This window comes from Mustela erminea, chromosome 12 (assembly GCF_009829155.1).
Source record: "Mustela erminea isolate mMusErm1 chromosome 12, mMusErm1.Pri, whole genome shotgun sequence".
Lineage (NCBI taxonomy): Eukaryota > Metazoa > Chordata > Mammalia > Carnivora > Mustelidae > Mustela > Mustela erminea.
In genome coordinates, this window is record NC_045625.1 from 30636063 (window position 1) to 30659265 (window position 23203).

The following is a 23203-nucleotide window of genomic DNA, read 5'->3' on the forward strand; positions in this document are numbered from 1 at the left end:
AAGTTTTTTTTTAAGTTATTATAAATATCCCTAAGGTTAATATAAAGGCCTGAGTCTTCTATAATAAATCATATTTTGATGAGAACCTACAACAGATTTGTTCTCTGGAGAAAAAGTAAATTTGTCAGCAGTTACTTGGAAGTACAATTCTGATTTCAGGTAAAATGAAAGAGTTAGGGGCACCTGTGTGGCTCAGTGGCTTAAAGCCTCTGCCTTCGGCTTAGGTCATGATCCCAGGGTCCTTGGATGGAGCCCCACATCGGGCTCTCTGCTCTGCAGGGAACCTCCTTCCCCTCTCTCTCCACCTGCCTTTCTGCCTACTTGTGATTTCTGTCTGTCAAATAAATAAATAAAATCTTACAAAAAAAAAAAGATAATGATAAAACTAACCAACATTTAAGAGTAATGCCCTCTTTGTGTTTCAGAAATTTGATCTTTCCAATAGTCCTTATTTACAGATGGAACCCCTAGGGACTGGAGAAGTTAAGGTGCCCAGAGTCACAGTACTGCGACGGTGGTGGAGCAGGGATTCCCACCCAGACAGCGTAACTCCAGAGCTCATGCTCTCCATCACTACAGTATGTCCTGGAACAATTGATACTTATGTTAAAATGTCGTCCTTTGAACCTATGTTTCATTAGTGTTACATAAGAGAATTCTAGGTAAGCAATTGCTGACTGACCTGTTAAGTACAGCTAAAATTTCAAGTAGGAGCTAGAATACTCTCTGATAATCTTTAATGACTGCTGGTTAATCTGTTCAATTTAATTCGTTACATTTAATATTTAAGTATTTTCAGAAATAAGTTCATATGATACATACTGAGCTGAAGGCAGACTGACTGAGCCACCCAGACACCCCCTCCCTTTTTTTTTTTTTTTTTTAAGATTTTACTTATTTATTTGTCAGAGAGAAAACACTCAAGCAGGAAGAGTGGTAGTCACAGGGAGAAGCATCCTCCCTGCTGAGCAGGGAGCCTGATGCGGGACTCAATCCCAGAACTCTGGGATCATGATCAGAGCCAAAGGCAGGGGCTTAACTGACTGAGCCACCCAGGCACCCCACCACTATTCTACTTTCTCTGTCTGAATTTGCCTCTTCTAAGTAGCTCTACAAGTGTAATCAGACCCTATTTGCTCTCATGTGTGACTTCTTTTACTTAGTATAACGTTTCCAAGTTTCATTCATGTTGTAGCTTGTGTCAGAGTTTCATTCCTTTTTTAAGATTTTATTCATTTATTTGAGAGAGGGAGGATGAGTATGGGGGAGGGGCAGAGGCAGAGGGAGAAGCAGGCTCCCTGCTAAGTAGAGAGCCCAACCCAGGACTCATTTCCAGGACCCTGAGATCATGACCTGAGCAGAAGGCAGAGGTTTAACCAACTAACCCACTCAGGTGCCCTAGAATTTCATTCCTTTTTAAGGCCAAATAATATTTCATTGTATTTATATGCCATATTTTACCCATTCATATATTGGTAGACATTTGGGTTATTCCTGTATCTATTGACACCCATGCCACTAGTAAAAATAAAATAAAATAAAAATCTTATCTCCATTATTTGAGTTGATTCTATGCCTCGAAGTCTTCCTTCCAACCCTACTTGATTTCAGAATTGATGTCTGTTTTTAGGTTTACTACTTCTCACTGCCAGCTCCCATTCTATTTACTCTACGGAATTTTCTACTGAAAAGAAAAGAAAATGTAGTGACTCCCAAAGTAGGGATTTATAACAATTTCCTTAATTGGCTATGTATACCTTTTTTCCCTCCACAATCTGCTCACTATTGTTTGCCCAACATTGAAGGAGTGGGAAGTAGTTGTGTTTTAAAGCTGTTAGATATTCTGGCAATGACTAGAAAAGGATTATTGTAAATGAGTTTCTTCTTTCAAATTAAATTGACCTTATCTTGATTAAAAAATTATTTACTACTTGCCTCTTTACTTTCCTGTCTTCTCTAATAGATAATTAATGGGCAGGGACTGTGTCCCCATGATCTATCAAAGAAAACCTATCATATTTTAGGGCTTTGTAAGTGTGCATTGAATGAAAGAATAAACAACTTTAGCTACCCAAATCCACAGAAATCTGCATTTCTCCTCTTGAACTTGAGTTACTCGGGGAAAAAGACGCTCGAGGAGTGAACTAAGCGAGAATCATACTTAATTTCAAGAGGAAGATATGTTTAAGGCTCTGGACTAGGAGTCTTTGGGGTTAGTGCCAGTGATTTTGGCAAGATTTGCCTTATATCCCGAGCATGGCGCATAGGCAATGGTAGGGCAGGCCTACATTAGTCCTTGCATTTGAACATGGGCATGAGTGCTAGATTTTCCAAACCCAAATGCGTGATATATAACCTGAAAAAGAAATTTACCCCAATATGTGAATTTGTTTATAAAATTTAGAGTAGCATAAGAGTTATATATAGCTATTTATAGGTTATTTATTACAAGGTCTAAAAAATATGCTCCAGGAAATTTCCTTATTCCCTTGTGAGTCTACTTGCCCCCCCGCTTTTTAGTATGAGTCTACAGTAGTAGGTTTTTATTTGTCGTTTCAGATTGATTTATTTGAGAGCGAGTGCAGGGGATACGGGCAGAGGGAGAGAGAACCCCAGAGTCCCTGCTGAGCATGGAGCTCAAAGCCTTGAGATCAAGACCTGAGCTGAAACCAAGAGTCAGACACTTAACTGACTATACGACCCAAGCACCCCAGTACTAATTTGTTGTTGTTGTTGTTATTTAATGATTATATTACAGAAAATTACATGAAAGGACACCCAGGTGGCTCTGTTGGTTAAGTGTCTGCCTTTGGATCAGGTCATGATCCCAGGGTCCTGGGATTGAACACGGCATTAGACTCTGCTCAGTGGAGAGTCTGCTTCTCCATCGCCCACTGCCCCTCCCTCCCCCCAGCTTGTGTTCTCTCTCTCTCTCTCTTGCTCTCTCTCAAATAAATAGTCTTAAAAAAAAAGAAAAAGAAAATTACATGTAGAGAAATAGGTAATGCATCCCCACATTCCTATCCTCCAGCTTTGATAGTTTATCAGCTTGTGGATAAACTTTCTTTCTCTCTGCTTTACTCATTCCCCCTTCCTGGAAGGATATTTGAAGCAAATCCCAAACCATCCCTTCATATAATCATTTCATCCATAGATATTTCAGTATGACTCTTTAAAAGATGAGAACTCTTTTTTTTTTTATTTTTTATTTTTTATTTTTTTTAAAGATTTTATTTATTTATTTGAGAGAGAGACAGTGAGAGAGAACATGAGCAAGGAGAAAGTCAGAGGGAGAAGCAGACTCCCCGTGGAGCTGGGAGCCCGATGCGGGACTCGATCCCGGGACTCCAGAATCATGACCTGAGCCGAAGGCCGTCGTCCAACCAACTGAGCCACCCAGGGGTCCCAAAGATGGGAACTCTTAAAGAAACATTTTTTAGTACAGTTGACAGTGTTACATTAGTTTGAGCTGTACCGCAGCGATTCAGCTTCTCTCTACATTATGCTCTGCTCATCTGTCACCATACCATGCTATTACAACATCATTAACTATATTCTCTACGCCGTGCCTTTTAGTCCCGTGACTTACACATTTCGTAATGGGAAGCCTGTATCTCCCACTCCCCTTCACCCATTTTGCCCATCCCTTCTCCCCCCTTTCCTCTGGTAACCATCAGTTTATTCTCTGTATTTATAGGTCTGATTCTGCTTTTTCATATTCATACAATAAACCCAAAGTTTTTTGGGGTTCCACACATGAGTAAAATCATGATATTTGTCTTTCTCAGCCTGACTTTTTTTCACTTGACATAATACCCTCTAGGTCCATCCATGTTGTTGGAAATGGCAAGATCTCCTCCTGTTTTATGGCTGTGGAAAATTCCATCGTATTTATATACTACATTTTCCTTATCCATTCATCTATCATTGGACACGGGTTACTCTTTTTTTTTTTTTTACTTTAAGATTTTATTTATTTATTTGACAGACAGAGATTACAAGTAGACAGAGAAGCAGGCAGAGAGAGGGGAAGGGAAGCAGACCCCCTGCTGAGCAGAGAGCCTGATGTGGGACTCGATCCCAGGACCTTGAGATCATGACCTGAGCCGAAGGCAGCGGCTTAACCCAATGAGCCACCCAGGCGCCCCGGACACGGGTTACTCTTATACCTTGGCTATTGTAGATAATGTTGCAGTAAACATACAGGTTTATATATCTTTTTGAATTAGTGTTTTTGTTTCTTTGGGTGAATACCCGGGGTGAATTTATTGGATCATACGGTATTTCTATTTTTAATTTTTTGAGAAAACTCTGTACTGTTTTTCATAGTGGCTGTACCAATTTATATTCCCACGAAAAGTTCACAAGTTTTCCTTTTTCTCCCTATCCTCACCAATACTTGTTATTTCTTGTCTTTTTTTTTTTTTTTTAACTTCAGCCACTCTAACAGGTGTGAAGTGATATCTCATTGTGGTTTTGATTTGCATCTCCCTGATGATTAGTGATGTTAAGCATCTTTTCATGTGTCTGTTGGTGATGTGGATGTCTTCTTTGAAAAATGTCTATTCAGGTCCTCTGCCCATTTTTTTAATTGGATTGTTGTATAAGTTCTTTATATAGTTTGGATATTAGCCTCTTACCAGATATATCACTTGCAAATATCTTGTCCCATTAAGTTGGTTACCTTTTTGTTTTGTTCATGATTTCTTTCACTGTGCAAAAACTTCTTATTTTGATGTAGTACCAGTAGTTTATTTTTGCTTTTATTTTCCTTTCCTTATGAGATATACCTAGAAAAATGTTGCTATATATGGCCGATGCCAGAGAAATTACTGTCCTGTTCTCAGACTTTCATGGTTTCAGGTCTCACATTAATCCATTTTGAGTTTATTTCTGTGTATGGTAAAGGAAAATGGTCCAGTTTCATTCTTTTGCATGTGGCTGTCCAGTTTTCCTAGCACAGTTATTGAAGAGACTATCTGTTCTCCATTGTATACTCTTGCCTCCTTTGTCACAGATTAATGGACTGTATAAACATGGGTTTATTTCTGGACTCTCTATTCTCTTTCATTGACCTATGTGTCTATTTTTGTGCCAGTACCACATTTTGTACCAGTACTTTGTGCCAGTACCATACATGTGTCAGTATTATAGCTTTGTAGTATGTCTCGAAATCTGGAATTCTGATGCCTCTAGTTTTGTTTTCCTTTCTCAAGATGGCTTAGTCTATTTGGGATCTTTTGTGGTTCCACACATATTTTAATACTATTTGTTCTAGGTCTGTGAAAAATGCTGTTGGTATTTTGGTAGGGATTCCATCGAATCTACAGATTGTTTTGGGTATTATGGACATTTTAACAGTATTCTTCCAATCAATAAGCATGGAATATCTTTCCATTTTTTAAATTGTCATCTTCAATTTCTTCATCAATATTTTATAGTTTTCAGTATTCAAGTGTTTCACCTCCTTGGTTAAGTTTATTCCTAGGTATTTTGTTCTTTTTGGTGAATTTTAAGTGGAATTATTATCTTAGTTTCTCTTTCTGCTACTTTGTTATTAGTATATAGAAACACTATCAATTTCTGGGTATTAATTTTGCATCCTGCAACTTTACTAAATTCATTTATTGCTTCTAGCAGTTTTTTTTTTTTTTTTTTTTGGTGGAGTCTTTAGGGTTTTCTATGAATAGTATTATGTCATCTGCAAATAGTGAGAGTTTGACCTCTTCTTTACCAATATGGATGCCTCTTATTTCTTTTTCTCTCTGATTGCTGTGGCTGGGACTTCCAGTACTATGATTAATAAAAATGGGAAGAGTGGGCATTCTTGTCTCATTCCTGATCTTAAAGGAAAAGCTCTCAGTTTTTCCCAATTGAGTATGGTTTTCATATATGGCTTTTATTATGTTGAGGTATGTTCTCTCTAAACTTATTTTGTTGAGAGTTTTTATCATGATTGGATGTTGAATTTTGTCATGTGCTTTTACTGCTTCTATTGAGATGATCATGTGATTTTTTTTTATCCTTCATTTTTGTTGATGTGGAGTATCACATGGATTGAGTTACAAAATATTGAACCATCCTTGTATTCTTGGAATGAATCCCACTTAACTCTGGGGAATGATCTTTTTAATGTATTATTGAGTGTGGTTAATATTTTGTTGAGGCTTTTTACATCTATGTTCATCAGAGATACTGTTCTGTAGTCTTTTCCTCTTTGTGGTGTCATTGTCTGGTTTTGGTATAAGGATAATGTTGGTCTTGTAGAACTTATGTGAAAGCTTTCCTTCCTCTTCTTCTTCTTCTCCTTCTTCTTCTTCTTCTTCTTCTTCTTTTTTTAAAAGATTTTATTTAATTATTTGATGGAGAGAGACACAGAGAAAAAGGGAACACAAGCAGGTGGAGCAGAAGCAGGGGAGGGAGAAGCAGGCTTCCTGCTGAGCAGAGAGCACGATATGGGCCTCAATTCCAGGGCTCTGGGATCATGACCTGAGCTGAAGGCAGCCACCTAACAACTGAGCCACTCAGGTACCCTTTCCTTCCTTTTCTATTTTTTGAAATAGTTTGAGGAGAATAGATATTAAGTCTTCTTTAAATGCTTGATAGCATTTACCTGTGAATCTATCTGTTCTTGGATTTCTATTTTTTTGGTAGTCCTTTTCATTACCAATTCAATTTCATTACTAATAATTGGTCTCTTCAGATTTTCTATTTCTTTCTGATTCTGTTTAGGAAGATTGTATGATTCTAGGAGATTATTCACTTCGATACTGTCCAATTTGTTAGCACACATAGTTTATAGTATTCTCTTATAACCCTTTGTATTTCCGTGGTATCAAGTATCAACCATTACTTCTTTCATTTCTTTTTATTCTTTTTTAAAGATTTTATTTATTTATTTGAACAGAGAGAGAGAGACGGTGAGAGAAGGAACACAAGCATGGGGAGTGGGAGAGGGAGAAGCAAACCTCTCGCTAAGCAGGGAACCCAGTGTGGGACTGCATGCCAGGGTCCTGGGATCATGAACTGAGCTGAAGGCAGACGCTTACTGACTGAGCCTCCCAGATGCCCTGTAGTGTATTTTCTCTTAAAGATTTGTCATACTTTACATACATATTCACTGCTGGGCATTTAGATTTTCTGATTTTTTCCTCTTTCAACATTGATGGGATCAATATTCTTCTAAATTTCTTATACATAAATCTTTATTTATGTATCTGGTTATTTCTTCAGAATAGAGTCTTAGTAGTGGAAGTCTAAGGCATAAACAGCTTTATAGTTTCTTCCTACATTTTAGGTGTCTTCCTCAAAAGCAACATTTCATTCCTTCCATGATGAGAATGCCTGTTTCCTATCTATCTTTACCATTCTCGCATATATAATGTGTTTGTATTCCATGCTTTATATTAAATGCAAATTGTAATATGAATTACTACATGTACCTACTATATGTACCTACTATAAATACAGTAAGAAAATTAAGGTTTGTTATTTTATAAAATGCATAGAAGTAAGAAAAAGCAGTTGTTTACATATGAGAAATTAAAAAGTAATACGTTGAAATTTAAAAATGGTTGAAAATTATTGAACTACTTTGTGGGCCTCATGTTTCTTCACCTATTATTTTTGGGAATTTGTGGTAACTACAGAGTAACTTTGTGTGTGTGTGTGTGTGCTGTTTAATGTTCTAAAAATTTTGAAGTAATTGTTTTAAATTAATTTCCAACTATAAATATAATATGCTAATTGCAAAATGTTGCTCTAAGGAATAGTATCTTAGAAATAATGCCCCAGGCTCTGTGACCACGATTATGTAATTTTATTTTATTATTTATTTATTTATTTATTTTTAAAGATTTTATTTATTTATTTGAGAGAGAGAGTGAGAGAGAACATGAGCGAGGAGCATCAGAGAGAGAAGCAGACTCCCCATGGAGCCCGGAGCCCGATGTGGGACTCAATCCCGGGACTCCAGGATCATGACCTAAGCTGAAGGCAGTCGTCCAACCAACTGAGCCACCCAGGTGCCCTATTATGTAATTTTAAAGTTTCCTTTAGCTGTCCATTACAAGGAAAGTTACCAGATTTCTATCCCTGTAAACTTAGGGGTTTTGGCATGTGGATTCAGAGCTTAACTTTACTGTTGACTAGATATGCATGTCCTTGTGCTTAGTTTCTTCAAGGCTGATGTTCAACTGGTGGGCACTGGGATGGCTATTTCAGTAGATTAAAGCTGTATCCATTGTTAAACCTCTGGGCATCATCCTTAGAAATATGAATATCAACCTTCTGACTTTCATTGTGGGTGCAAGGATGCTAATCTGAATCAGAACAGAACCTTTCTTCACTCTCTAGCTATGGAAATTGTCAAATTTTTCCTACTTAGCAGAATTACTGAGAGGGGCAACACTTTGCCCTGGTGTGGGAACATATTTTCAGTGACTGGGTATTTGTAGGATCTGCAAGGTGGCAACTTCACCTCCGTAATCGTCATGTTATGTTTACAAAACAATTTCTTAAAGGATGTACTTTCTTACATATGTGGTCTGTTTTTTAGCCTTTTAGAAAACAAAATTGTGAAGTTTACTGCTTCAGATTAGTCTTCTTCGTAACTTTGTAATGGGACTTACGGGTATGTTATTATAGGGTTTATTAATGTTTCAAGTTTTAGGAAATGGTCAAGCATGCATTTAAAAATCAATGCTTGGACAAATAATGTATGATTCTTCTTAGACTCATCTAAGACATTTAGATTAGATCTGCAATAGTCAAACTTAGAGAAGCAGAAAATAGCATGTTGATTACCAGGGAGGAAGGAGATTGAAGTTGATGTTCAATGGGTTTACACTTACAGTTACGCAAGATCTATGAGTTCTAGACATCTCCTGTAGGACAGAGTGTGTATAGTTAGTAATATGGTGTGGGGCTTGAACTCACAACCCCAAGAGCAAGAGTCACATGCTCCACTGACAGAGCCAGGCTGGTGCCCCATAAATCCATTTTCTTCCCAATGTTTTGTTACTCAGATGTTGTTGAAATAAATATCTTCCATATACTTTGGACTGATGGTTTTGTATCTATGGGACAAATCCTCAGGGGATGGGATTACTAGACTGAAAGAATATAAATTTAAAGAAAACTTTGTTTAGATATTTTTGGACTTCTTTCCAAAATGGTGACATGATTTTACATTTCCAGTAACAAAGGATGAGACTACACTTTTCCTTGCATCCCTACCAGCAGTAGGTATTATGTTGGTTTATAGCTGTTGTGAATTCGGTGAGAAGTTATATCCCACTGTTATATTAACTTACATTTCCCTGACAGTTGTGAGGTTGAGAGGCTTGCAAAGTTTATTGATCATTTGGATTTTTTTGTGTGTGAATTGCTATTCATTGCTTTTGGACTTTTTCCCCCATCAGATTGTTTTTGTCACATTCTTAATAATTTGTAAATGCGCTTTGGATTTTGCAGATATTAATTACTTATCTTTCATATGTGTTGTAATCTTTCCCCTAAGCTTTTTTTTTTTGCCCTATGTTTATTGGTGTCATTTGCCATATCACATTAAATTTTTTCAATCTCATGAATTTTGTTTATATTTTTTTCAATAGCTTCTAAGTGTGTTATCTTTTCAAAGAAAGTTCCTCAACCCCTAAATTACACGTGTATTTTACTTATTTTTTTCTGATGCTTTCATTATTTCATTTAGTTGTTTAAAATTTTTATAAAGTTTTAGTTCTGATTACTAAGCAATCCTCTCTTGCTTCAAATTCATGCCTTCTATATTCTGCTCTGTGTCTCTGCATCTGGGACTCTGCAATGATACATCATTCATAGTAACATTTGTTGCCATTTATTGACAGGGTTTAAAGTGTACCAGGCAGTGACCTACCTAATTTGCAAATATCGTATCCATTCCTAGAGAATGGGTTTTGATTTTTTCTCTCTGGTTATAGTATCAAATTTGAAGTCATGCTTTTCAGCTTTCTTCAAAGAGTTTCTGTTTTCTGTGTTAGCAGTAGCTTTGAAACATAAGATAAGAGTTAATTTAATTTTTTTTTTTTTTTTTTTTTTTTTTTTTTTTTTTAGGAGCATTACCCTATTTCAGAGGCAAATATTAACTGGAAGCCTGGTGAAGAAACAGAGAAGCTGCAAAGGTTATATAAATTGTGTAGGAGTAAATTACTTAATCTAGACTTTTGTGATGCTTCTGAGTACAGACAAAAAAGAGATATTGTTCAGATTAAATACAGACATTTCTGGAAACAGATCTTGGCGTCTGATAGGATTTAAATTGTGTCCCTCCAAAAAGATATGTTGAAGTCCTAACCCCTAGCACCTCAGAAGGTGATCTTATTTGGAAATAGGGTCTTTACAGAGGCAGTTATGTTAAAAATGAGGTCATTAGGGTGGTCCCTAATCTAATATGACTTGTGTTCTTCTAAAAAGAGGAACTTGGACACCGACAGACACACACAGAGGGAAGACAGTGTGAAGAGAAAGAGGATTCATCTACAACCCAAGGAACATCTAAGGCCACCAGAAGCCAGAAGAAGGCATGAAACTGCAACTCCTTCAGAGCCCTCAGAAAGAACCAACCCTGCCAAACCATGAACTCTGATTTCTAGTTTCCGGAATTAATAAATTTCTGTTGTACAAGTCACCAAGTTTGCGATACTTTGTTACAGAAGCCCCAGGAAACTAATATCGTAGTTTTTGTGGCCAATTAGACTGAGTTTTGAAAATGAAATATGCCACAGATTCTAGAATCCATGTTTGCTGTACATATTTTTCTCTCATGGGTCAAAGACCCGGATTAGTTACATGCTTATCATTTATCAAAGGTTTGTTCTGGTTCAGCTAAGCAGATGATGTTTGCAACTATTGAGTTCATCACCTATAACTGAAAAAAAAAAAACAAACAAAAAACAAAACCCATGGGCACCTGGGTGGCTCAGTGGGTTAAAGCCTCTGCCTTCAGCTCAGGTCATGATCTCAGGGTCCTCGGATAGAGCCCTGCATTGAGCCCCGCGTCAGGCTCTCTGTTCAGCAGGGAGCCTGCTTCCCTTCCTCTCTCTCTGCCTGCCTCTCTGCCTACGTGTGATCTCTGTCTGTCAAATAAATAAATTAAATCTTAAAAAAAAAATCCTCTTTTTATGTACATGCTTTTCATGTCTGAAACCAGAGGTTGTAAACTAGCAACCTGCTCTTAAGTATTTTGTTTGGCCCACACAGTGTTTTGTCTTTTGGTTTTTAGATTTTATTTTTTAAAATATTTTATTTATTTAGAGAGTACACGCACTTGGTGGGGGGGCAGAGGGAGAGAGAAAGAATCTCAAACAGACTCTGCACAACCCTGAGATCATGACCTGAGCTGAAATCTAGAGTTGGATGCTTAATCAACTGAGCCACCCATGTACCCCTTTAGTATTTTTAAAATTTTATTCATTTACTTGACAGAGAGCAAAAGTGAGAGAGATTACAGAGTGAGAAGGTGAGGGAGAAGCACACTCCCAGCTAAGTGGAGAGCCCCACATGGGGCTCGATTCTAGGACCTTGGGATCACAACCTGAGCCAAAGGCAGATGCTTAATGAACTGAGCCACCCAAGTGCCCCAGGATTTTATTTTTAAGTTATCTCTATGCCCAATTTGGGGCTTGGATTCATAACTTCAAGATCAAGAGTTGCAGGGGCGCCTGGGTAGCTCAGTGGGTTAAGCCGCTGCCTTTGCCTTGGGTTGTGATCTCAGGGTCTTGGGATTGAGCCCCACATCTGGCTCTCTGCTCAGCAGGGAGCCTGCTTCCCCCTCTCTCTGCCTACTTGTGATCTCTGTCAAGTAAATAAATAAAATCTTAAAAAAAAAAAAAGAATCAAGACTTGCAGGTTCTACTGACTGAACTAGCTAGGCACCCTACTATTTTAAAAATAGGGAGGGGCGCCTGGGTGGCTCAGTGGGTTGGGCCTCTGCCTTTGGCTCTGGTGGAGGTCTTGGGGTCCTGGGATTGAGTCCCTCATCCGGCTCTCTGCTCGGCGGGGAGCCTGCTTCCTCCTATCTCTCTGCCTACTTGTGATCTCTCTGTAAACAAAACAAAACAAAACAAACAAAAACACCTTAAAAAAAAAGGAGGAAAAAAGGTGCCTGTTCACCAATATTTAAAGATCAGATTTCTTTTCTTTCTTTCTTTTTTTTTTTAAAGATTTTATTTATTTATTTGACAGAGAGAGATCAAAAGTATGCAGAGAGGCAGGCAGAGAGAGAGAGAGAGGAGGAAGCAGGCTCCCCGCCGAGCCTAGAGCCCAATGTGGGACTCGATCCCAGGATCCTGAGATCATGACCTTAGCCAAAGGCAGTGGCTTAACCCACTGAGCCACCCAGGCGCCCTAAAGATCAGATTTCTTATTTTCTGTGTCCTTAAACATGAGATTTCCATTTCTTCATGGCAATGGTTAGCTGAAAGTTGGCTACTTCCTTTGGGCAGGCCAAGCACTCTGTTCCCTGTATCACTACCCGGGCCACCTTGCCACAGGCAAGAAGCAAGGGTGGCTGGAGCAGAATGAAAAAAGAGAGAGTGGTAGAAGGAGTATCCAGAGGTTCAGTGAAATGTCAGAATTTGGCACATCTTGAGGCCATGGTAAGGACTCTGACTTTATTCCAAATGAAATGGGGAGTTACTGAGGGCTTTTGATTAAAAGTATGACATGATCTGATTTAGATTTTAAATTAATCACACAGCTACTCTGCTATTAGATTGTAGGGAGAAGACAGTAGAGTGCAATGATGGATATGGGAAACCTATTCAGAGGTTTTTCCACTGTGATCATAAGATGGCTTGGACCATGATGATAGGAAAGGAAGTGGTGTGAAGTGGTGGAAGTCTGCAAACATTTGATGTGATCAGAATCTCCTGATGAGTTAGATGTGTGATGTGGAAGAAGCCTTTCTTTGGGTTTTTGGCCTGAGTAACTAGAACGTTTAAAATTCCTATTTGAGATGAAGAAGCTGTAGCAGGAATAAATTTCAGGGGGAAAATCAGGAGTTCCATTTGGGACATGTTCACCTTGAGGTAGGTATAAATAGGATGTCCAAAGGAAATGTTGAATAAGCTGTTAGCTAGGAATCTGGAGTTGAGGGGACATGTCTGGCTAGCAATAAGCCTTTCCTCTTCTGATCCAGTCTCATAACTTTTTTTTTTTTTTTTAAGATTTTATTTATTTATTTGTCATAGAGAGAGAAGCGAGTGCAAGCACAGGCAGACAGAGTGGCAGGCAGAGGCAGAGGGAGAAGCAGGCTCCCTGCCAAGCAAGGAGCCAGATGTGGGACTCCATCTCAGGACGCTGGGATCATGACCTGAGCCGAAGGCAGCCGCTTAACAAACTGAGCCACCCAGTCTCATAACTTTTAAAACCATGTAATACCATATAATGCTGATGACTCTCCAAAGTATGTTTACGGTGGATTCAAGGCAGATTGTGGTAGTACGGCTGCGTTGCCAGGGAAGAGAGGTGGGTATCTGGGTCCGCTTTATCTCTGGTCATAGAGTAGGAATCTTCTTAGTCCCAGGGCTTGTGTCTCCGCTCGTAAAACTGAGGCTCATATGGTTGTCAGCTTTACTGTTTTACATCTGATAAGCTGTAGAGACACATTTGAATCAAGGTCTCAAATCCACAGCCAGGACTTTCCTTCACCCCTCCCGCCAGTCTTAGGTAAGGGTATCTTTCAAAGAACCACTTTCCTTGCTTTCTCATCCCCTTTCTAGGCATTCATTTTCTCTCTTCACTTCCCTGGGCCCACTTAATTTCAGTAGCAGCAATCTCAGTGCTCAGATACTGAACTATCAGGGAAAATCTCCGCTAAGACTTTCAGGCTTTAGCTACGGCGTGCATTTTGCCCTCTGTGGAGTAATTCTTAACTGCTCCATCCAGGTTAAAGTTCTCAGGGATTCTATGGTTCTAGCAGTCTGAAACTTTTCCCTTTCCCAATTCAGTTCAACTTCTGTTCTCTTGAAGGTGGCTCCGGATCTGCGGAACTGCGGTCTAACGAGCGGAGAATAGGTACGCTCTCCAGCAGCCGTAACCAGGGCGACACCCCTTCCCACCACGCACGCCCAGGAAGTTCGGGGCCGGACTTAGAGCCTAGCTTTGTCCTCGGATCCTGCGCTCTGCTCCCTCGGCTTCCCGGAGCGCCGGGGGCTTCCGGCTGGTCCCCTCCTCCCGAGGGCGGGGCCTACCTCTCCCACTCCCGCCTCCCCGGCTGCGCGCGGCTGCGGGCCGCGGTCACGTGATCGCGGCGCGGCGGGGGAGGGGCCCTGATTTCCGGGCGGCGGAAGGAGACGCGGCCGCGTGAGGACGAGGTGGTTTGAAAACACGCTCGGGGACGAGAGGCTGAGGCCGGTGGCGCACGCCGTCACCCCTTGGGCTTCTGCTCGGACGCTCTTTTCCTGTGCCTCCGCGCCCCGGTCCCGGCCGGGTCCTCAGGTGAGCGGCCGCCGCCCGTCGGGCCGGGCCCTCCCAGGGCGCGGGACGGCGCGCGGAGCCGCTGCCCCCCGGTTCGCGGCCCAGGCGGGCCAGGCCGGCTGTGGCTGGTCTGCGCGCCCCGGGGGCCGTCCGGAGGCGCTTCTGCAGAGCGGGGTCTGCGTGCGGAGCGGGGTCTGGGTGCGGAGCTGGGCATTGCGGGGGTGGGTCACCCCGCGGGCTTTTGAAGCGCAAGTGACTGGGCGGGTTCGCGCGGTTTCGCGTGTCGGAGACTTTTAGGCCGGTGTGCCTTGATTTGGGCCCCGCTGCCTCGACTGTGTTCCTGACCGCGGGCCGCAGGAGTAGAAGGAACGATCGTTCTTCCCGTCCACGGGGCTCTTCACGTGTGGGCTGCTGGACCAAGACGGGTGGTGGGGATGAGCGGGCGTCTGCTGCACGGCCCTGTCGCCGTCCAGGTGTGTGTGTGGGGGAGCAGAGCGTCATCGGAAGTTCTCTGATTGGGCACACTTTGGGGCATCTACTTTCTGAGAAGTCTGGTTTCTCCGATTGACCCCCTCAGTAGAGTTGGGAGGAACTCGTGAGAGTAAGGGGTTGGCGGGGAGATTATTAAAGAAAATTGCAGTATGCATTATTAATTTTTTTTTGAAAGAAATTGGAAATTAGGGTAATGGGGTGGCAGACAGATTAGCTGGAATTTGACTCGGTCGAAATTCTGATACTCTGGAATCTCCTTTGTGTTGCAATTAGGAGACCTGTAATTGCAATATATGAAATTCAGTTTTAGAACTTCAGGGGCTTACCCGCGTAGGAGGTCCAGCGATGTCCAAGTTTATCCCCTGAGACTGGTGGCTTAGTCAAAATGTTTGTTGTGCCGTACTATGAAAATCTGTATTTTTTAAAATTTTATTTAGTTATTTTATTTATTTATTTATTTTTTATTTTATTTTATTTTTTTTAAAAGATTTTATTTATTTATTTGACAGAGAGAGAGAGATCACAAGTAGACAGGCAGGCAGAGAGAGAGAGAGGGAAGCAGGCTCCCCGCTGAGCAGAGAGCCCGATGCGGGCCTCGATCCCAGGACCCTGAGATCATGACCTGAGCCGAAGGCAGTGTCTTAACCCACTGAGCCACCCAGGCGCCCCAAAATTTTATTTAGTTATTTTAAAAGCTTTTATTTCTAAGTCTTCTCCACACTTAAGGTGGGGCTCAGGTTCATTAGTCTGAGATCCAGAGTTGCATGCTCTACCTACTGAGCCAGCCAGGCGTCTCTGAAAATCTTTATTTTAAAGTGACAATAACAAATAGGTAATAGAACTTTAAAAATTCCTAGTATAAAAATGGTCTCTGTGCACTCAAAAATAATAATACCAGCTTTAAAAGCCAAGGAATGGCGATCAGCCCTCTTAGTTTTCGTAACAGCAAAATTAGTGTGACTGATACAAAGTGATAGATAATATGACATAAGCTTGACAGGCTGTATGTTGACCACAGGTGAGTATGTTGGCCACAGGTGAGGTAGTTAGTGGCTAAAGATAGCACGGAGGATTGGTGAATTGGGGTTAATTCATTTGATTTTTCTGTCTTGTACCATTTATTTTCATCTTTGGTACTAGCTAGTAATAAAATTGTAGGGAAAGCTCACAAAATGTTTGCTTAATCAATGAAAACTTTTTTTTTTTTTAATTAAAAGAGGCAGGGTGAATACTCTTTTTATGCTTTGCTTAACCATTTTTTAAAAAAACTAGAATAGACGGGCGCCTGGGTGGCTCAGTGGGTTAAGCCGCTGCCTTCGGCTCAGGTCATGATCTCAGGGTCCTGGGATCGAGTCCCGCATCGGGCTCTCTGCTCAGCAGGGAGCCTGCTTCCTTCTCTCTCTCTGCCTGCCTCTCAGTGTACTTGTAATTTCTCTCTGTCAAATAAATAAATAAAAATCTTTAAAAAAACAAACAAACAAACAAACAAAAAAAACTAGAATAGAGGTGTGGGTGGGATGAATACTTGGAATTGGTATAAATGAAATGAGAAACCATTTTGCCACTTCGGTTTGCAATCCTCACCTTAATTCCAGTTTGTATAACATAAAGCTGATTTTTCAGAGCCCTTAGTCCCTCCTCAATTCCCTAATACAGGTCTGACAGATCTTTCTGAGCCACATCTTTAAGATGGATTTAGTACCACCTTGCTCACATGATTTTGTGAAAATTGAATGCTAATGTACATAATGCATTTAATACTGTGCTTAATATGTACTGGTGCAGAGACTTGAAGAAAATATACATGTTTGGGACGCCTGGGTGGCTCAGTTGGTTGGACGACTGCCTTCGGCTCAGGTCATGATCCCGTAATCCCGAGATCGAGTCCCGCATCAGGCGCCCTGCTCCATGGGTAGTCTGCTTCTCCCTCTGACTTTCTCCTCACTCATGCTCTTTCTCACTGTCTCTCTCTCAAATAAATAAATAAAAAAAGAAAGAAAGAAAGAAAAAGAAAATATACATGTTTCTTCTTATATATATTTGACAGTGCCAGGTGCAGTTTTACAAATAGGAACTCATTTGTTTCTTAGTAATCTTACCTCATAATAACTATATGATGTAGGTATTATTATTCTTATTTTGTGGATAAAAATTGTGGCACACTTTTAACTACGGCTAGAAAGTGGCAGTCTGGATAAGAACTGAATCAGTCTGGCGCTAGAATCTGCTTTTAACCTATGTAGCCAAATCCTGCTTACCTCAAGGGGCTCTAATGTATTAAAACCTTGAAATCATGTGAATTTGGATATAATGTTATAGGTCATTGGCTTCTGGATTCCTGGAACTTGGGCTGCTTGGTCTTGCACAAGCTATTTTATTTTACAATAAATGTAAAGCTTCAGGGTGCCTGGGTGGCTCAGTGGGTTAAAGCCTCTGCCTTTGGCTCAGGTCATGATCCCAGGGTCCTGGGATCGAGCCCCGCATCGGGCTCTCTGCTCACCAGGGAGCCTGCTTCCTCCTCTCTGCCGGGCTCTCTGCCTACTTGTGATCTCTCTCTGTCCAGTAAATGAATAAAATCTTAAAAAAAGGGCCCCTGGGTGGCTCAGTGGGTTAAGCTGCTGCCTTCAGCTCAGGTCATGATCTCAGGGTCCTGGGATTGAGTCCCGCATAGGACTCTGCTCAGCAGGGAGCCTGCTTTCCTCTCTCTCTCTGCCTGCCTCTCTGCCTACTTGTGATCTCTCTCTGTCAAATAAATAAATAAAATCTTAAAAAAAAAATGTAAAGCTTCATTCAACTCGAATTTTTTGGACTCTGACTTAGAGTACTGTGACTTTAAAAAAAAAAATACCTGGACATAGGATGATTATGGTACACCAGAAGAAGTTTTACTTATTTCAGAGGTAATTTACCTATTACAGTGGGTGTACAGAATTCATTATTTTTGCAGCATGTTGGAAGAGGTTTCAGTTAGAGTTGAGGCTGGTTCTAGGTATAGGAGGCTAGTTTTTAGATAGATGTTAGGGAAGATAAAGGTGGAGAGGAAGTTAGGAAGGACATGCTATGTTCTTATGTAAGGAAGTAAAAGAATAGCTGCAAAGTCCTGAGCCTTGGTCAGGTTTGTGTTTAGGAAGATCTCTCTTGTGACTCCAGCAGATGGGCTAGGGAATAGACACTAAAAACAAAGGAAGCATACTGATGGGGAAAACGAATAAACAGCCTAGGGTAGAAATAAAGAATTTAAGAAGTGGCCTGGGAATGGATAGGAGGCACAGATCAAAGCTTTTTTGTGTAAATTGTAAGATTTGGATGTAAATTGAAAGAATGTGGTATAGAGGGGGAAGTGCAAGATGACATGTTTATGCCCAAGTTATTTATTACAACAATGGCCTAGCTAGTCTTTGTTCCGTACACCTCTGTTACAGTAGATTTCCTTTTATACTGCTTTTTATCCTGCTTTTGGATATCTAATCTGAACCTACCCTGTTGTTCAAAATACTGCTCTCTCATTTTTGCCTATACTAGGCTTATTCTCTACTCCTGATCTATACTCTGTTTCCCTTACTCATGAAATGCTCATTAACTTTCCTTGCTACATATTTCTGAATGTTAAACTTTTTTCAAACATCAGCATAGGTTCATGAAATGATTTCTATTACAGGCTGCATTTAAAAACTTAGTTTTGTTAGTAGAGGTTCCTCAGGGACTTTGAGGGGCCAGGAGCAAATGTGTTCTCTCCCCCCTCACTCCCTCCAAACCCTAGGTAGGACCTTATTTCCAAAGATTTGTATTTAGCACAATTGCTTGAGGAACATTCCTTGGCTAGAAACCCTTGACAAACCTATGGGAGGTTTGTTGCCTTACTGTTGATGACTCCTCTTTACAGTGTCTCTTGGCTAAGGTATACCTCTTGGTAAAGGTATTTTCCATTTCATACTTTGATCCTTTGGCATAGTTCTTATTGGCTCTGATTCTTGATTGTCTTTGAAATAAATTTTAGAATTAATGTAAATGTTGGAAAACACTTTATTTATTCTTCTAAGTTTCTTTTTTTTAACCCATTGTTTTAAAATTCTTTTCACTATAGCACTGAAGAATGACCAAAAAAAGAAAACGCCAAGATGATTTTCAAAAAGTTAAACTAAAAGTTGGTAAAAAGAAACCCAAGTTAGAAAATGCTACTGTTACAAACTTTAAAACTAAGACTATACATCTGCCTGAGCAACTCAAAGAAGATGGAGCTCTTCCAACAAACAATAGAAAGCTTAACATAAAGGTAAATCATAAATATTATTTTGATAAAATCATACTTTCTTTGAAGTCATCTCGAATGATTTTTGTGAAAAGTTGTTTTAATTTTGAGGGTTTATAGATGGCTGATGGTTGGAATTTTTTTGTTAACCAAATCTGAGTTGCCACTGAAGCTTTCCCACCTCCTCTAGAAAGACTTGCTCAACTAAACTCACAGTGATTTCTTCATTGTATAACTACTTGATAATTTAATATATGCTCTGGAAATAATTCTTATGTTTAACTTTCTGATGTATCAGGTTTTTGATGACACAGTTTTCCAGCTGTTTTTATAGTTCATGAACATCTTGTCTTACTCATTTTGAACTCATAGCACATAACTTATAGGTTCATTGTAAATATGTGAAGTTAAAGTTTGAGCAGTACTTTTGCTTAAAATTTTGACAGCTTTATTGAAATGTAACTTAGGCATAATAAAATTGACCCATTTAGAGTATACCATTCCAGGGGTGCCTGGGTGGCTTAATTGGTTAAGTGTCTGACTCTTGATTTCAGCTCAGGTCTTGGTCTCAGGGTCATGAGTTCAAGCCTTGTAGTGGGCTCAGTGTGTAGCGTGGAGCTTACCTAAAATAAAATGTACTATTTTGTAGTTTTTAATATATTTATGGAGTTATGCTGTTATCACTGTAATCTAATTTTAGAACATATTAATCATTCCATAAAGAAACCCTGTATCTATTAGAAGTCACTCCCCAGGGCGCCTGGGTGGCTCAGTGAGTTAAGCCTCTGCCTTCAGTTCAGGTCATGATCTCAGGGTCCTGGGATTGAGTCCCGCATTGGGCTCTCTGTGTAGCAGGGAACCTGCCTCCCCACCTTCTCTCTCTCTGCCTGCCTTTCTGCCTACTTGTGATCTCTCTCTGTCACATGAATTTCAAAAAAAAAAAGTCACTCCCCATTCTTTTCCTCTTACTCTAGGCAGCCGCTAAGCTACCTGCTATCTGTATAGATTTGCTGATTCTGGTCACTTAATATAAATGGAATAATATGTGCTCTCTTGTTACTAGTCTTTTATTTAGCATGTTTTTTGAGGTTCATTCATGTTACACCATATCTGTCAGAACAGTACTTCATTCTTTGTATTTTTGAGGAGTAGTTTAGTGCGTGGGTATGTCACATATTATCAGATGTCAGTTGATGGTCATTTGATCATTTCCACTTTTTAAAAAAAAATTTAAATTTGTTAGTTAACATGTAGTGCAGTACTGATTTCTGGAGTAGAATTCAGTGATTCAGCACTTACATACAGCACCCAGTGTTTATCACAAGTGCCCTACCCATTCCTCATGTAGCCCATCCCCCACCCAGTTTGTTGCCATTTTTTGACTCTTACATGTATTTCTGTTAGAAACATTTATGAACAAGTTCTTGTGAGGATAAACATTTTCTAGTTTGCTTTTAAGCTCTGAAAATTAAATAATATTGAAAAGATATTTGAAGTTATGTTTTTTCACAAATTATATAAATTATTCCACAAATAAAATTGTCAAATGTCATACTAAGGTTGGGCACACACACCCCTGAAAAACCATTTAAGATAGGCAAAACAGGCCTGTTAAATTATATAAATGCACCTACCGTATGTTTGATATATATATAGTAGTTCTTTAAATTGTGGTGATTGCTGTCACTTTTTAAAAAAAAATTTTAATTATGATTGCTGTCACTTCAGATGATAGCATGCCTAAGCCTTCATACAGGTCAATTTCAAGAAGAGAAAATTCTAACTGAAAAATATTTAATGTTTTTTTAAAGCTAAATCTATTTATTTATTTATTTTTAAGATTTTATTTATCTTTTAGGGCTTATGTGCATAAGCAGGGAAGTAGCAGGGGGAGTGGAAAAGGGAGAGGTAGAAGCAGGCTCCCTGCAAGCCCAGTGCTGGACTCTGTCCCGGGAGTCTGAGATCAGGACCTGAGCCTAAGGCAGATGCTTAAGCAGCTTAACGGACTGAGCCACCCAAGGGCCTCTAAACTAAATCTATTTTAAAGATAAAACAGTGTTTCTCTTCTTAGTAGAGTCTAGGTAACGTTTAGAAAATAACTTAATGAAGCAGCTTCCCTAAGGAGTGTTAGTTTATGGTTTGTAGTTTTGATTAGCATGTTTATTTGAAAATGTTACAGTATTCATGTATACCTAAATGTTCTGTTTTTACTTTTAGGATTTGCTGTCACAGATGCATCACTACAATGCTGGGGTTAAACAAAGTGCTCTTCTTGGACTTAAAGACCTTTTGTCTCAGTACCCATTTATAATTGATGCACACCTTTCAAACATATTAAGTGAAGTGACTGCTGTGTTTACAGATAAAGATGCTAATGTACGATTAGCAGCAGTTCAACTTCTTCAATTCCTGGCCCCCAAAATACGAGCTGAACAAATTTCTCCATTTTTTCCTTTGGTAAGTGCCCATCTCTCTAGTGCCATGACTCACATTACTGAAGGAATTCAGGAGGACTCTTTGAAAGTTTTGGACATTCTGCTGGAACAGTACCCAGCCTTAATTACTGGCCGTAGCAGTATATTGCTTAAGAATTTTGTAGAACTTATTTCTCATCAGCAGCTGTCCAAAGGACTGATAAATAGAGACAGATCCCAGTCCTGGATACTTTCTGTAAATCCTAATCGGAGACTCACTTCTCAGCAGTGGAGGCTGAAAGTCTTAGTGAGACTCAGTAAATTCCTTCAGGCCTTGGCAGATGGATCCAGTAGGTTGAGAGAAAGTGAAGGACTTCAGGAACAAAAAGAAAATCCCCATGCCACTAGCAACTCCATTTTTATCAACTGGAAGGAACATGCCAACGACCAGCAGCACATCCAGGTTTATGAAAATGGGGGTTCACAGCCAAATGTCAGTTCACAGTTCAGGCTACGGTAAGAAGGATTTCAGTTATGTCCACACTCAGTTTTCCTATGTTGAATTTTAACTACTGACCATTGATGGCTAATGGTGGGAAGACGTGCAGTTGTCTTTTATAGTTTTCATATAAAAGTTATAAAGTTCATATAAAAGTCATATAGTTACTCATGGTTTGATTTTATTTACTGATGGGAGGAGTCATTTGAAAGTAATTTATTCATTTTTAGCAAAGCCTAATGAGAAGTAAAACTTGATAGTTTCTCGGCTTTGTCATTTTAGAATTTTATTTTCTTACTAGTTTTGATAAATGTAATTATCAATTCAGGGAACTTCAGTTTTACTAGTACTTTACACTTAATATTTAAATTAAATAAGGGAAAATCGTTTTTAATCATTAATTTTTTTTTCATTCTTGCCCTTCCTTAATTAGGTACCTGGTTGGAGGACTAGGCAGTGTGGATGAAGGCCTCTCATCTACTGAAAACTTGAAAGGATTTATTGAGATAATAATTCCATTGCTAATTGAATGCTGGATTGAAGCTGTGCCTCCGCAACTAGCTGCTTCTGTTGGAAATGGTATAGAACGAGAACCTCTGCAGGTTATGCAGCAAGTTCTTAATATTATTTCCCTTCTGTGGAAACTCTCTAAACAACATGATGAAACTCATAAATTGGTGAGAATTTAATGGGGTATTTTCTTAGTAATAATGTCTTTTGTCATACATGGGCAGATTAGAAATCCATATATTACTATTTGGTTATGCATTTTCTAAAACATCATGATGTGACTATAAATTTACTTCTTGCTTTTGCCCTAAACTGCAAGTTAAAATAGTTTTTGAGATTCTCTGAATATTTTTAATTTAAGTGAAATGCATAACTTCTTTTTTTGGGGGGGAAGGTTTTATTTATTCACTTATTTATTTATTTATTTGGAGAGCACCTGAATTGGGGGAGGGCCAGAGTGTAGTGGGGAGAGAGAGAGAGAGAGGGAATCTCAAGCAGATTAATGTCGAGCATGGAGCCTGATCTGGGGCTCAACAGTCCCACAACCCTGAGTTAATGACCTGAGCTGAAATCAAGGGTTGG

At 39.7% G+C, this 23203-nt stretch overlaps 1 protein-coding gene across 7 annotated transcripts in view; it reads left to right on the forward strand.

The window, feature by feature from the left end:
* The first annotated feature begins 14274 nt into the window (after positions 1-14274).
* TEX10 (testis expressed 10) overlaps positions 14275-23203 on the forward strand; it is a 67620-nt gene continuing 58691 nt past the window's right edge. For 2 of the 7 annotated variants that reach the window (XM_032307311.1, XM_032307313.1), the window contains exons 1-4: positions 14279-14478; positions 19034-19222; positions 21416-22128; positions 22545-22788. In XM_032307311.1, the coding sequence (XP_032163202.1) occupies positions 19043-19222; positions 21416-22128; positions 22545-22788 (1137 nt within the window). In that variant the 5' untranslated portion in view covers positions 14279-14478; positions 19034-19042. Of the gene's footprint in view, positions 14479-14519; positions 14931-19033; positions 19223-21415; positions 22129-22544; positions 22789-23203 lie in introns of those variants that run through there. The other 5 variants (XM_032307315.1, XM_032307314.1, XM_032307312.1 and 2 more) reach the window with 5 other exon arrangements.